General features: G+C 36.5%; 1 protein-coding gene across 1 annotated transcript; it reads left to right on the forward strand.

Annotated features, from left to right (window-relative positions):
* The first annotated feature begins 1453 nt into the window (after window positions 1–1453).
* htr3a (5-hydroxytryptamine (serotonin) receptor 3A) lies at window positions 1454–8734 on the forward strand. The gene is made up of 9 exons (XM_035666785.1): window positions 1454–1526; window positions 2768–2931; window positions 3802–3846; window positions 4565–4674; window positions 4765–4934; window positions 6037–6197; window positions 7656–7866; window positions 8110–8346; window positions 8424–8734. Exons 1-9 carry the CDS (start codon window positions 1454–1456, stop codon window positions 8732–8734), a joined length of 1482 nt encoding a protein of 493 aa, XP_035522678.1.
* The last annotated feature ends 5878 nt before the right edge of the window (window positions 8735–14612 follow it).

The raw sequence follows: 14612 nt of genomic DNA on the forward strand, positions 1-14612 counted from the left end.
TTCCTTTTTTATCAAACGCGTCGTGGAGAAAACCAATCCCAAAAGCTGCAGTGTGGCGCTGCAGAACCGTCAGACTTAATGCTGCAAAGTGGTTAAATTATAAGAAAGGGCACCTTTAGAAAAATGATGCTTTTTCTTGAAATAACCAAATTGCTTTGGTAAGAAATGTAAATTACGTTGTTATAATCCAAGACTTTCAAATATGAAATCAAGTTCATTTTCCAAAAAGCTATATTTCTGAACTTCACATACTGGCAACTCCAGACTCTAGTGAGAGGTAACTTTTGAGAAACATCAATCCCCAGAAATCCAGCAAGGTGACATCAAGTAAAAGCGAACACAGCACGCTCGTGTTTGCCGTCCCATCCAAACTCTGAGGCTTTAAACCAAAGGAAACCCCCAGGAAGCGCAGGGGCAACACATCTGACGCTGGATGAGTCCAGCCTTCTCTGGACGGAGACGCTCACAACTCTCTAATTCCAATTTGTCCTTTTCCTGTGAGCAAGGATGCGTTCATAACACATGCCAGAGTTTCATTTTGGAAGGAATCCATGTTGACTCAGTAAGTGGGACTGAATGACACACTAACAGTGCAACCTCATTATGTGATTGTGGCTGATAAACTGGCTGCACGTCCGGATTAAAAAAGTAAATAAGATTTCCTGCCACCAGATATTAGCATCCAATTTACATGTGGTATTATTATTATACAAGTAATGTTAAAGCCGCTGTGATGGACTTGAATTTTGGGTTGATTCTGGTGCCCCCTGTGGACAAAAGCGGTAGTGTTTCTACCACCTCATTTCATTGATTTCAATGGGTATCCGCCATAATCCAACGTGGGGGCAGGCATTAAGAATAACTATACAGAAACAGCCAATCTTCTCCCTATAGCTTAAGAAGAGCCCATAAAGGAAAACTTCATCTTTCAGTTTCAATTGAACTACTTAAAATCAACAAATCTGCCATGGTTTTTTACTAATACGGTAATACGGATATAATTACGTATAAACGGTTGGTTTGTTATACATCATGCAAACAAAATAATTCCTTTTAGTATTCCTTGAACATCCATATAAGCTATTGTAACAGAAAGACAGACTATTAGCCGCTGTAAGTTTCTTCTGTTTGACATTAAATGCTGAAACTTAGTCTGCAGTAAGTGAGTTGACACTCTCGCCTAACGGTCTTTTAATTGTTCTGAATCACTGCAACCCACTGGCCCAGTCTTTGCCGTATTACTTAATTAAACGATTACTCGGGCGTGACATACGATCCGGTCACCGGCTTTTATTCCTGCAGTCTTTCAGCTCCATTTATCTCAGAGAGCTTGCTGCTTTATTGAACAAGGAGGAGTGGCGTCAGAGCAGATGGATACACCCTTACGAGCTGAGTGACACTAACAAGGTTTTGATAGTGGATGAGAGCGAGGTGATGGATATAGTGGATGGACATGGAGGATATGGGTGTCAGGCATCCCAAGGCCTTTCATCAGAGCGGCGGGCAGACCTCCACTGTAGGAGAAGGTGAACTGGCACCATGAGACTCTCATCAGCCTGGGCAGCAGTCGTTTTCCTTCTCATACAAGGAGCATCAAGAGCCTGCACAGGTACAGCAGCTTCTGTTTTACACTCAGTCATATGCTGCCAAATATCTGATTGTTCACTCTTATTTGCTGATGAGTCTCAGACATGAATACTTAAGTATTATTTGCGTTATTCTGACCAAATCTTTGCATTTAAGGTTTAGTATTCAGAATTATTTTAGTCAGTTTGAGAAAATAAGCTATATGTGAGATATGGCATTATAATAATAAAACAGAATGGCATTAAAGTGCTTAAAAAATGAAATAAATACATAATTTCAGACAACAATCATAATGAGAAATTAGACAAAAATCACAACAACAATGAGAATAATAACACATTATGGAAGTTTTTCTATGTGTGTGTATATTATTGTTGTTTGGTCAGAGTGGTGAATTATTGGATGAAGGTTATCAAGCCATTAGTTATTAACTGATAGTACTGCTAAAATAAGGGTTATTGTGATTGTTTTTACAGATACTATGATTAGTAAGAATTATAATTTTTTCATCAAAATTACATTTTTAGAGGGAATAAATGAGTCAAATCGTGATGTGATATTTTTTGGGGTCTTATTTATCAAAAAATTGCAGCTCCTGTGATTTAGATATTGCACTTGGCCATATTGCGATAATATTTTAATTAATTTTGCAGCTAAAAATACAGTATGCAGCTATGAAATATGTTGAATTATTTTGTTTTAATTTTTATACTGTTATTTATAAAGCTTTGTTTGTAAAACAGACCAAAACAAATTACATTTAAAAATGTGACATACATAATTATAATTAAATAAAACTGACCCTTAAATACATTTGCAAATAACAAATATTAGTAATCTTGCTTGAAAGTTAGTAAAATTAAATATTTTAGATTTGATTGCATGGAAATTTGAAATCAATATAATGCAGCACATACCATTTATTAGAGTAGAATTCCTTAAACCAGCATAATAAATATAGTTAATTAAAATTTCTTCTTATTTAAACTGTGAAAAAAAGGTTTTATTTGCAATTGCTTTAACCACTTTTACATATAGGTACATTTTAATCAACTAGCTCTTTTTTAAAATAAAGAAACTGTTTATTTCAAGTAGCACAGGCCTTTCTAAAGAATGACAATATAAAAAATAAAACACTGAATGTTTGACTTCTTCAGATGATTATTTTGTACATTTGCAGTGAAGAAACTGGGCGGCAGCACAGGAAGATTTGCCAACGCCACATTAGTGCGTCTATCTGAGTTTCTGAGTGCGGGGTATAAGAAGGGAGTGAGGCCAGTGAAGGACTGGAGGACGTCCACTATAGTGGCCATAGACCTCATGGTTTACTCCATCCTCAATGTGGTGAGTTAGTCCTACTGCGTTTGTCATAACTACTATAATTATAGTTTTATATGCCATATTTTATCTGCATAATTATCTGAATTACACATACTTTAGTTTTATTGGGTTTGTAACACTTTAAATGAACCTTATATTAATACAGCGTGGATGGATTAACCTGCCTTGCTCCCTGTGGCAAACATTAGCTGCAGATTTTGTACAGACTGTCCTCCCATGCTGGAACACTACCAGGCCCCAGTGCTAATGTGATTAAACGCATTAATTTAGAAAAACACACAAACCTTGAGACAGGGAAGCTCTTCTTATAATAAAGCAACCACCTTAATCGAGTCCCTTATCGTGTCAGCTGATATTGTGCTTCAATGATGCATATTCCCAATCGCATTTCCAATTAAATTAGCACAAACTAGTTGACTTGCAGGAAGACTGGAGCTTGTGTGTTAGAAAAATGGTGTTTTAAAATCAGACTGGTTGGAGTAAAAGCTCAACGGGCCCAATTTACTGCTGGTGTTACTAAGAAGATAAACAATGGCTGCATCGTATTCAAGTGTTACTGTATGAAGGTGTCACAGTGAGCCGTGACTGTGGTAATATTGTATGGGAACTGATCCATTTTGTGGATAAATATAAATGTGATCCCTTATATGCCATGTGTTATTTTATTTTTATATTTCTTTATATATTCTTATTGTCATTATTTTAAAATTATTTATTTGAATCTTTATTTATAATTGTTAATATATGTAATAACTTTAATATATTATTTATTTTGTATGAATATTGAGCAAATAATATGTATAAATATTACAATACAAGTAATAATATGAAATAATATAATATGAATTAAGAAAAATGTTTCTCTGAAAACAGGATGAGAAGAACCAGGTTTTGACAACATATGTGTGGTACAGACAGGTAAGAGACAACATGTACTGTAAGTTATCAATCAATCAATCAATCAATCAATTAATTAAACTAGGGATGCACAGTATTATTCTGACAGATATTGCGATATGACGCAGGATAAGTGTCGGAATGATCTTTTTTGCATCACAAATTTCATTTTCAATAAAAAACTATTAAAATCATTATGATGTGAACTTTTTTTTTTTTTTTTTTTACTAAACAAACATGTTTTCTTACAAGATTTGTAGGCCAGGTATCTCTGCAGCGCTACAGTGCAGCTTCTGTGATTTGTATATTGGGATTTTAATAATATTTCGATTAATTGTGCAGCCCCAAATTAAACCAATTTGTCATGTTTATAACAGAAAACTCATAGGACCATTTGTAATTACATTTAGTTCAATGACAATTTTAATTGTGTGCCAATAGGAGCTACAACGGTTAATCTATTAGTCAACTATTAAAAGAATCGCCAACTAGCATCTTAAATGTGAACATTTTCTGGTTTCTTTAGTTCTCTATGACACTGAACTGAAACTAATAATAAAATAATTTACAGATTAATCATAAAGACAATAGACAATAAAAATAAGTGTTAGTTGCAGCCCTGGTGATATAATGTATTTGCTGTTACTAAAACACTGTGTTTGAACACGTGAAATCTGTTTATGATCATATTTCTGAGGTGTTTTACTCATTATTTTCCTTCCATTCTTGAATATTTGAGTCTTGGACAGATGAATTCCTGGTCTGGAACCCAGAAGACTTTGATGAAGTCAAACAAGTTTCTTTACCCACTGCTAATGTGTGGGTGCCCGACATCCTCATCAATGAGTTGTAAGAGCTGCTGCTGTTCATACACTTATTACTCTACCAGGGCTTCACTCTGTACTCCAAAAACCAACTGTTGTTGTCTCTAACCTGCAGTGTAGACGTGGGGAAGTCTCCAGACATACCTTACGTCTATGTGACTCATGACGGACTGGTGCGTAACTACAAGCCCATCCAGGTGGTCACAGCCTGCACTCTCAACATCTACAACTTCCCATTTGATGTCCAGAAGTGCAGCCTCACCTTCCAGAGTTGGCTACACACCAGTGAGACAATCTTCAATTACACTGCACACATTGCACAAGTGTGATTGAACTTTTTTGGTTTAAAGGGACAGTTCGCCCCAAAATCAATACATATTTGTCCTCGTCCTCCTGTGGTGCTATTCTCCATCTCTGTGCATTTGATTGATCGGCTTGGGGTGCTCAAATTGCCAAAAAATATATATTTGAAAAACTCAATAGCAATGTCTTTTCCCAGAAATCCCAGACCCTGTCACTCAAAATGATCCACAGACCTTGTTGTGAGCAGTTTCATGTAGGAACCTTTTTCTTTCTATGTACCATAGCGCAGAAGGTAGCATGCATTACTCAAGGACGACGTGAAGGCAAGGGATGTAAACATTAAATATTGGAATAATGTAAGCAAGGCAATATATATGTTGTCATGTAAGCAGAACAGTAGGATCTTTATCACCATCCCTATAACATCCAAGTTTATGTTTACAACACTGCTATCTAGCAGTTGGGGGTTTAAACAAAAATATTAATACGGAGGTTTTGAGAATGTCCCTTTATAACATCACATTTTCCAACATTATTCATTAGGTTGAAAAAGTTAAAACCTGAGAAAAAAAAGAGCATTTGAGTGTTTGATCATATCATTGGTCATATACATTTTGTTTTTTAGTTTTAGTTTGAAAGTATTCCGATTTTTTTTGCCTCTATAAGCATGTGTATAATTTCCTTCACAGATGAATAGATTAAAAAAAAATTGTGAGCATGGCCGTTTGTGGCTTCCGTACAATAATCTCTCAGTTATCTTTTACAGCTCATAACTAATTTCTAACATTTTTGAAGTATTTACTTCACATTAGTAACATCCCTGCAGCTCTCTCAGTGACTCACATTATCTACATTTATGCTGCTCTTGATGTAATTCTGGCAAAATGTAACAAAAGAATCACTGGTGTTAGAAAATAACATCCAACTCAGTCAGTCAGCTGTTCTCATCAGGACTTTAGTAGAACAACTGTTCTGTTCTGGGCGCCCTGCTGTGACGTGTGCTCTGAGAGCAGAGTGGTGGGTGAAAGGTAACTTGTTGCCATGGCTGTTTCACACTGCTCCCATCATTGTGTTCGATCTGCAGTTGACGACATCAACATCACCCTGATGCGAAGCCCCGAGGAGCTCAGGGAGGACAAGAGTGTCTTCATGAACCAGGGAGAGTGGGAGCTGCTCCATATTCTGTCCAACTACAAGATCTTCAGTGTGGACAATGACGACTATTACGCTGAGATGAAGTTCCATGTGAGTATTTAAACTTTCAAGTTACACGTGTAGTATCACAGGGTGGCCAAAGACCTGCCAGACTGCTGTTATTGTAGACATTCAGTATCTTCTTTCATTCAACCATCCTAGTCCAGACTTAAAGCTACTTAAATGTACTCAAATATCGTTACAGCTTATCTGTCAAAGGCAAGAGTTTAATGTTTGAAATGTGAAGAATTACTGAGCTGCATTGAACACACAGTGGCTGGATTTTAGATATGAAAGATGGAGACTTTTGGGTTATTGACTCAAGGTAGCTACCACAAAGGTTTACTTAACAAAATAAAATGATTATAACTGAAAATGTTTTAATTAAATTAAGGCCTATTCACTGCAGCTAGGTCCTGTCACTGTAAAAAGGAAAATAATTGTAATTTACTGACAGTTTTAGAGTGATTATACTAATATACTAACTTATACTACGAACAATACTTATAATTATATATAATTATAATACTGCTGTAAATAATTTAAATAAAAGAACAACAAAGAAACAAAATAACACATGTAAGGTACCTTTAACATAAAAATACTCACTAAATCGAGATGTATAATATAAGAAAACCCTAACTCTCACCCTAAGAGACTCATTTAAAATAAAATAGTACTAAACCCTAACTCTCTGTCTCTCTTAATATATATATATATATATATATATATATTACTTTCTTAGACAGCAGACAAACACATTCATAAATAAAATAAAAATAAACGAGGGGGGGGGGTAAATTCGTTCCCTCTCTGTTTCTCTTCTTCATCTTCTGCCAATCACAACACTGACTGACGCCTGATATTACCAATACAAACAAAAATATATTTCACTGCAGGTGTAGTCTGTATTTCAGTTATCCTCAAATATTTATCTGATATTATCATTATTCACTACTTCAGTTGCTTATTGAACTATGTACATCTCTTGTTATTTAAAGTTAAAATGCATCTTTTTGCTGTTTTTATCAAACTTTATTCAGAATTACATTAATTTAAATTCATACTTTTGACACAAGTCTACAAATATTATTTTTAAACAGACATTTTGAGAATAGTTAAAGAAAATTCTCTACTGTTAACTCAGGAATAAAGACTAAAAAAGGACATTTAATAATTGTACAATTTTGTGAAATATCCTTATTTGTCTTTATGGTAGTGAGTTTAGCTGATTAATATAAATCTCAGGTCTGTCCATTAAGCACAGTGTTTCCTTTATAGCATAAAAAGCCAAATATCTGTTTAGCTGCAAACGCTCAGAACCACAAATCAATGGCTGATACCAAATAAACAGTGATATTCTTCAACTTTCGATGGATAAACTGTTGTTTTTTGACAGTTCTGACGTGAGCCAGATGAGCTGTTTCCAGTCTATGCTAAGCTATAAGCTAACCACATCCTGCCTCCCCCACAACAGCCATTTTTAACTTCAGATCTACCTCCCTCCAGGTGGTGATCCGGCGGCGACCGTTGTTCTACACCGTGAACCTGCTGCTGCCCAGTATCTTCCTGATGGTGATGGACATTGTGGGTTTCTACCTGCCACCAGACAGCGGAGAGCGGGTTTCCTTCAAGATCACACTGCTGCTGGGCTACTCTGTCTTCCTCATCATTGTATCCGACACTTTGCCTGCCACCGCTATAGGAACCCCGCTGATAGGTGATCCATTACGGCTTATCAGGAGCTTGCATTTAGGAAAGGATTTCTGTAAGGAAACTGTTCAGGCAAACAACTGCTTTCTTTTTAACCTCTAAAGAAATGTGGAAATTAGAAAAACAGACAAAAAGTTGGTAAACTATAATATTAGAAGAGCACAAAACAAAACTGAGCAGCAATTATTCTCCATCTATCTGCTTTTAAAGAGAATCCACAACATCTTGTGTCATCTCACCCGTTCTCTAGGTGTATACTTCGTGGTTTGCATGGCCCTCCTGGTGATCAGCCTCACAGAAACCGTGCTGATTGTGCGTCTGGTGCACAAGCAGGACTTGCAGACCCCTGTCCCCCACTGGGTGAAGTACCTGGTGCTGGAAAGGGCTCCGGTCCTCTTCTGCATCCACAAGAAGCACCGGCTCTGCTCCAGACTGTCCTCCCAGGCCTCCGACCTGGAGCACTACAAGGACAACAACTATGGGACCGGTAAGGTGGTTTTCAGTCTTTCAGGTCTTTCATTCAGGTTTTTAATCAAACCAACCCAATTCACTTTTCTTTTTCAGCCCAGTGCACCCTCCACCACACCTGCGAGATAGGCCGAAGGCTCAGCCAGCACGACAGAGAAGGTGGGCTGCTCGGACTGGGGCTGCCCCCCTCCAGAGACCCCACACCGCCTGTCATGGACAACATCCTGCAGGAAGTGACAGCGATACGCCACTTCCTGGAGAAGAGGGACAGGTGCCGGGAAGTTGCCAAGGAGTGGCTGCAGGTCGGCTACGTGCTGGACGTGCTGCTCTTCAGGGTGTACTTAGTGGCCGTGGTGGCCTACAGCATCACACTGGGCACGCTGTGGTCAGTGTGGCAGGTCGCCTGAGTCTCGCCCCTGTACTGCTGTGGACACGAAGCTCAGTGGGTAGAGCATAGAATTAAAGAGGCCAGAGTTATTGGCTCTATGCCCTGTGTAGCTCAGCGGATACAGGGAGGCTCTGTAATGGGACAGGGAAAGGCTTCCTGCAGTTGGGGCCTGTGTACAAAAGGTTAAGGGTTCGCCACTGTATCCCCACATTATTATTATCATCAGCAAAAGTTTAGGTTTAATCATAAAGTTCCTTGATATAAATGCAACCTGAGATGCTTTTCAGGACCAGCTAAAGGCTTTTTCAGATGCCCAAGCAGAGATTGACACCATCCCCACAGACAAAGATTAATATACAATAAAGTTAAAATACATGAAGCTATCTGTTAAGTAGAGTTTATTTTTGTGCAGTGCAAATATAAAAACAGTTTATACATTTATTCACCTAAATTATGTAAAAAAAAAAAAAAGGTAAATTGTAATAATGGACGGCCCTGAGGAGCCCTTAAAAAACCAATTCGTTTGTTTCTGTTTTGGTCAACAAATATGGAGTATCGCTGTCATCATTTGTGCTTTTAAAAGCCTGCGTTGGTCAAACCTGAGAGGAAAGTGGACAAATTGTCGTGATAAAGGTTAAACCTGAAGATATCCAGCATATATCCCAGAATACAGTTGGGACTCAGAGAGGGGCTGGTGGGGGCAGGAGGATATTTGTTAACTTTTAATATTGCTGTGTAAAAACATCTATATAAATATGTAAAGTATTTAGATGGATTAATTAATTAAAGGAAGTTATATTAATGTGGTATTAACTGCATGTACCCCTTGTATTGAATGTGGAGTTATTGTTGAAGAGATGCTTATTATTTGTCTATTTTGATGTAACTTTAAATCACAAGTCTGTAAGTAAAATGATAGAAACTTATAGAGCTTCAAATGCAATACAATGTTTAACTTTAATGTGCCACATATTATAAAATCTGTCTAAACTATAATGTAGTAATGTTACATATGATTTTTTGTAACTCACAGCTTGGATAACACATGCTTCTGTACACAGTAACAGATGTTAATCTGTTTTTTACCTTTTATTTAGTTGCGTTGCTGTGTCAACAAGAGATGATGATGTAATTATTATACAATGAAAGAGAAATAATTGCCTATATAATCAATTTTAATAAATGTAACAATGTTTCATCCTTACAAGCAGTTAACAGTGCTCATATATGTTCAGCTTTTACCATCTTCCCTTTAGTTTTTATGGAAGGCCATTCAGGCCGTAATTACATATATTAAAAAAAGTAAATAAATCACATTATGAATAAATAATTGGATTTTTAATGCGTCAAAAAGTGTAAAGTAATATGAAATACATTGTTTAATCTCATGCCATTATTATGAAATGCTTTTTTCATCATTGTTTTTTTCACAATAACTAGCTGCTAACCTGGACCACACAGACACAATGTCACTGTGAAACCGAAACAGACTTGATCCATGCAAAAGTATTTATTATTTATTTATTAGTATTTATTTCCTCACAGCCTCACTTTTTATTTAATTAGTTTTGTCCCACATGGATTATTTGGAGCTTTTCCATGAGTCCAAGTGTTTGAAAAGGGGAATACAATCAATTGGGTGTAGAATTATTACTCAACTGAAGCTGTTACTGTAACACATGGCTCTATAGTCTTAGTCTGCATTACCTTGTTTACAAAATAAATCCATAGTGTGTATTAGTTTTGTAGATAAAACTGGGGGATTAAATGTTCCATTTGTTGAGAAATGTCTCCTACATCTAAAGAAATTCACCAAAGAATATTTTTTTGTCTTATATCATGAACATTTGACATTGAAGTATTGCTTCTGTAAATTGCATGTAATAAGAATAAGGTGATTATTTCTGATTTCTGTTAATTGTGTCAAATACATTGTTTTTAATGTAAACTTAATCTATAATCAGGAAGTAATGTTCATATTTAAATCTATTTAAAAGTGAGACCTGAGTACAGAGTAAAAATAGTATAGAATATATTCATATGAAGAATATGAATATATATATATTGTATAAAGATACAAGCATACTGGTGTAATGTTAAACACTTAAAATCAAAGATTAGGCTTCTTAATAACCACACTGTAATAGGATTGTCTGTGAGCTGTCTGATCTATATTAAATTGTTAAATTGATCATGATGAAATGTGTCAATACACTGCTGATGTTTCCCTGTTTATCCAGGTGTATCCATATAGAGTGCACAGGTACTACACTGCTCATTCCTTATGAGTTCACTCCTGCAGTGCACCACAGCAGCCAGAGGATGGAAGCATGCACAACAGCATCAGCGCCCCTCAACAGCAGAGAGGTTTTCTCATCCTGAGATAGTGTTAACATCAATAAGTCAGTTTTAAAAATGTAGATATTGGTTTTCTTTTAGTTTTATGCTGTTCCTGTTTATAGCTGTTATAGTAGTTGTTTTATACAGATATTGTCTTATTGTCTTCATGTAAAGTGCCTTTGAGTACCGTTTAAAGCACTACATAAAATAAATGTGTTATTATTATTAAAATAAAACCACAATGTGAAAGAGATCAATTACAGCATAAGAATTCAAAAGCAGGTATGAATTAAACTAGGATCACATTCACACATTTTCTGTGCATATTAGGGGAATTAGATTGAATATAATCAAATCAAAAATCATAGTGAAGTGAGGTTTATGTTTGTACTGTCCAATAAAGAGACACCAGTATCAGTCAGTGTGGAGCGTGAACTTATTATTTACAGTTACAGAAACTCACATCCATTAAACAATGGAGATATGTTAGGAGTATAATAAAAATGCCTGATCCTATATAATCATTAAACTGTAGATTTTGTATATTATTTGTCTACCTTCACTGTATTCTGCCTTATTATTGTGCTTCATTGTGTCATTATTTCCTATTTTTATTACTTTATTCCCACGATTATTAATCTCACTTTTACTTTGTGACCATGAAATGCATGTAGATTATGTGAGCTGTATGTGGAGGTGGGCAGAGGCTGGGGGAGGCTGGGGGAGGCAGGTGAAATTGTACATTATGTTTCATTGTGAGACCCCGAGTTTGAAAATAAATAAAAAATCAGTTGCTCTTGCAAAACTGGCCTTCGGAGGGCATCAGCGTATCTATTTATTGTGCCTTTTGCAGTAATAAAAAAAGCATCAAGTACAAGTGTATTCAGTTGTTTGTTTATTTGTGTAAGGTTGCTTCTTATGACATAATATCAGCAATCTGTTCAGTGTTAGCTGCTAACAATCCTGATATAGCTATATATCTGCTAAATGTTCACTCCCTACGACACTGGTTCACAACCTTTTTCCTTTTCTATCATTTCGTAAATTGACTAAGTCACATATTTCATTTTTAATGAATCCAAACAGTGAACTCAGTAACTGCAGGAAGTGTGTGTAAAACGAGAGATTTGGATGAATTCTGAGCAGATTATTTCCTGTTCAGGGAACTTTTTTATACAATTCTCTCATACTACATCATACTCTCAGTACTTTTAATCATTTAACAATCATACAGACTTAATAGGATTCTTTTTTGACAAATTCAGTGAAGTTTTCTTGTTCCTGTCACTTGGTCATTGTTCTATTAGACAGACATTTACTTTTCTTCACAGAAATGAACACATTGTTGAGATACAGGCCTACTGTGAATATTTAAAGTAAATAAGGCCTTGCAACCTCCCATGGAGCTTTGGCGAGCACTAGTGGGGGTCCCGACCCCCAGGTTGCGAACCACTGCCCTACAATGTGCAACATGTCACTCCGATCTGGTTGCATTAGTGTTGTGTGATATGATATACTGGAGGGAGATTTGTTAACTTGTTAATCAGAATTTTGCCGGAGTATTTATGCGTTTGATTTTATCCACAGATAGAGGACTCTGCCAGCTCCTCATTAAATACTTCACAGCTAGAAATAAGAAGACAATCTCCATTTTATACCTTTGTAACACAGTATTATTCAAATGTGACAGGGAATTTGGGTGGGTTTTCTCATGTTTCTGTCTTTTTTTCACCTTTTTTTCTCCTCGGGTTATTTTGTTGTTATTAATGTTCCTCTTGTTCACTTAGTGACTGAATGTCAAGGATACCTGTATCACACATCCTCCGGCTTTGTGATTGTTAACATGGGCTGAATGCTGAACTGAATGCCTGCATGTTGTTTGTACCTGAAGCAGACTGCTAAATATAAACATGTTAGAAACATACATGAGAGAACGTGAACATATGATCTCGAACACAAAGCTCAAAGCCTGGCTTAATAAAGTCTGGTGTAGTTTAATTTAAAGCTTCATTTTAAAACCCTAAAAACAAGGAACATCATTGAAGGCTGGCAACCTGAAGACTCCAGCCTTTTAGATATGTGGGTCAAAGATCAGTGCTGAAAGCTCACGCTCAACACAAAGGCCCTTCACTGTTCATATCACCATCCCCACAAACCATTCACCAACCCCTGCCCCTTCCTTCCTAATACCCCAAAATAAGATCAAAGTCACACCAAAGCAACAAAGTCCAACAAAACCCTCACAATGAGACTTTTTTCCTCTCATTTCCTGTTTGTGTTTTCTGCCAAAATCTAAAAAAGTAAAAGAAAAACACAAACAAACAACAGAGCTTTTATACTTGAGTGCATAAGTGGACAAGGAGAGTGGAGAGCTGCCTCATTAGTTTCCAATACACTGAAGTCAAGATCTGATCCTGTGTGCCAGGGAGAGGAAATGAGCAAGTATAGTGGCATTACTGGGACGTATTGGAGACACTTTTGATGTGATTTTTTATTTGTCGGACACACAGACAGGCTTTATTGGGGATGAAATTACAGCTACCAGCTGACAATGAGGATTTATTAGTCTGATACAGTTTTTGAAGCACAATGAAGGGCTATATTGGGGATCTGGCATGTTTTAGCACATTAAATCAGATATATGTAACAGTATTTCCAAGCAATTCCCTATGCACAGTTTTATTATGTGTCATGTGTGAATGCAGACTCAAGCGGGAAGAGTTTTCACAACTGCACTGGTGTGAGGACTACTTAATTGTTGGTGCATTTGCGCTTCAATTACAGGGTGGTTAAGGTGAGGGAGTTCTTTTTGTGTTTTTCTCATCCTGCCACGACTGTGTGAATACAGCATTTGAGCCTTGGCAATAGCAGATCCTAAATTTTAAAGCTTTATCCAACCACTAAATCACTAAAAGCAAAGGGGGTTTTGGAATCATTCATTTCTCTGCCCTTCAGCTTACTGAGCTCTGCCTTTGTGTTTGGACAGGGTTCATCCTCTGGGGAGCATTTTTGGTGACACTATAGGAAAGGTCAAGTCACGATAATCATTATGAATCATTCTGCTGGAACCATATTCAAAATAATGTCAGTCTCCCAATCATTTATTTTGCGACAGCAAAATCGCTCCATAAATCGTTCAATACTGAGTTGAAAAAAATGTTCCCTCGACAAATCAACATGAATACATACGGGACAATAAAACTTTATTTGTATAGCACCTTATAAAAATAGAGTTTGCAGTGCGTTGAAAGAGAAAAAAACAATTAAGATAGCCGGGATACACAAAATATAATTTATTTGAAAATTATGATTATGTAGGTTTTATATAAGTTTTAGGAACATAACAACAACAAAGGGGAAAACAACATATAATAATCAGTCAAACCAATGAAATGATCGGATTCTTTAAAAATTAAGCTGTTTCTTGCTAGTTTCTCCAACCTTACCTTCGCTAGCGTTAGGTATGATTAAACATTAACTTGAACAGAGTATTATTACAGTGTGGTACTCGTACTTTTACTCCTTAACTCCTTATTTGTATCTGGAGTATGTAACGA

Source organism: Morone saxatilis, unplaced genomic scaffold (genome assembly GCF_004916995.1).
Source record: "Morone saxatilis isolate NCDOM2014 unplaced genomic scaffold, NCSU_SB_2.0 Contig20, whole genome shotgun sequence".
Taxonomy (NCBI): Eukaryota; Metazoa; Chordata; class Actinopteri; family Moronidae; genus Morone; species Morone saxatilis.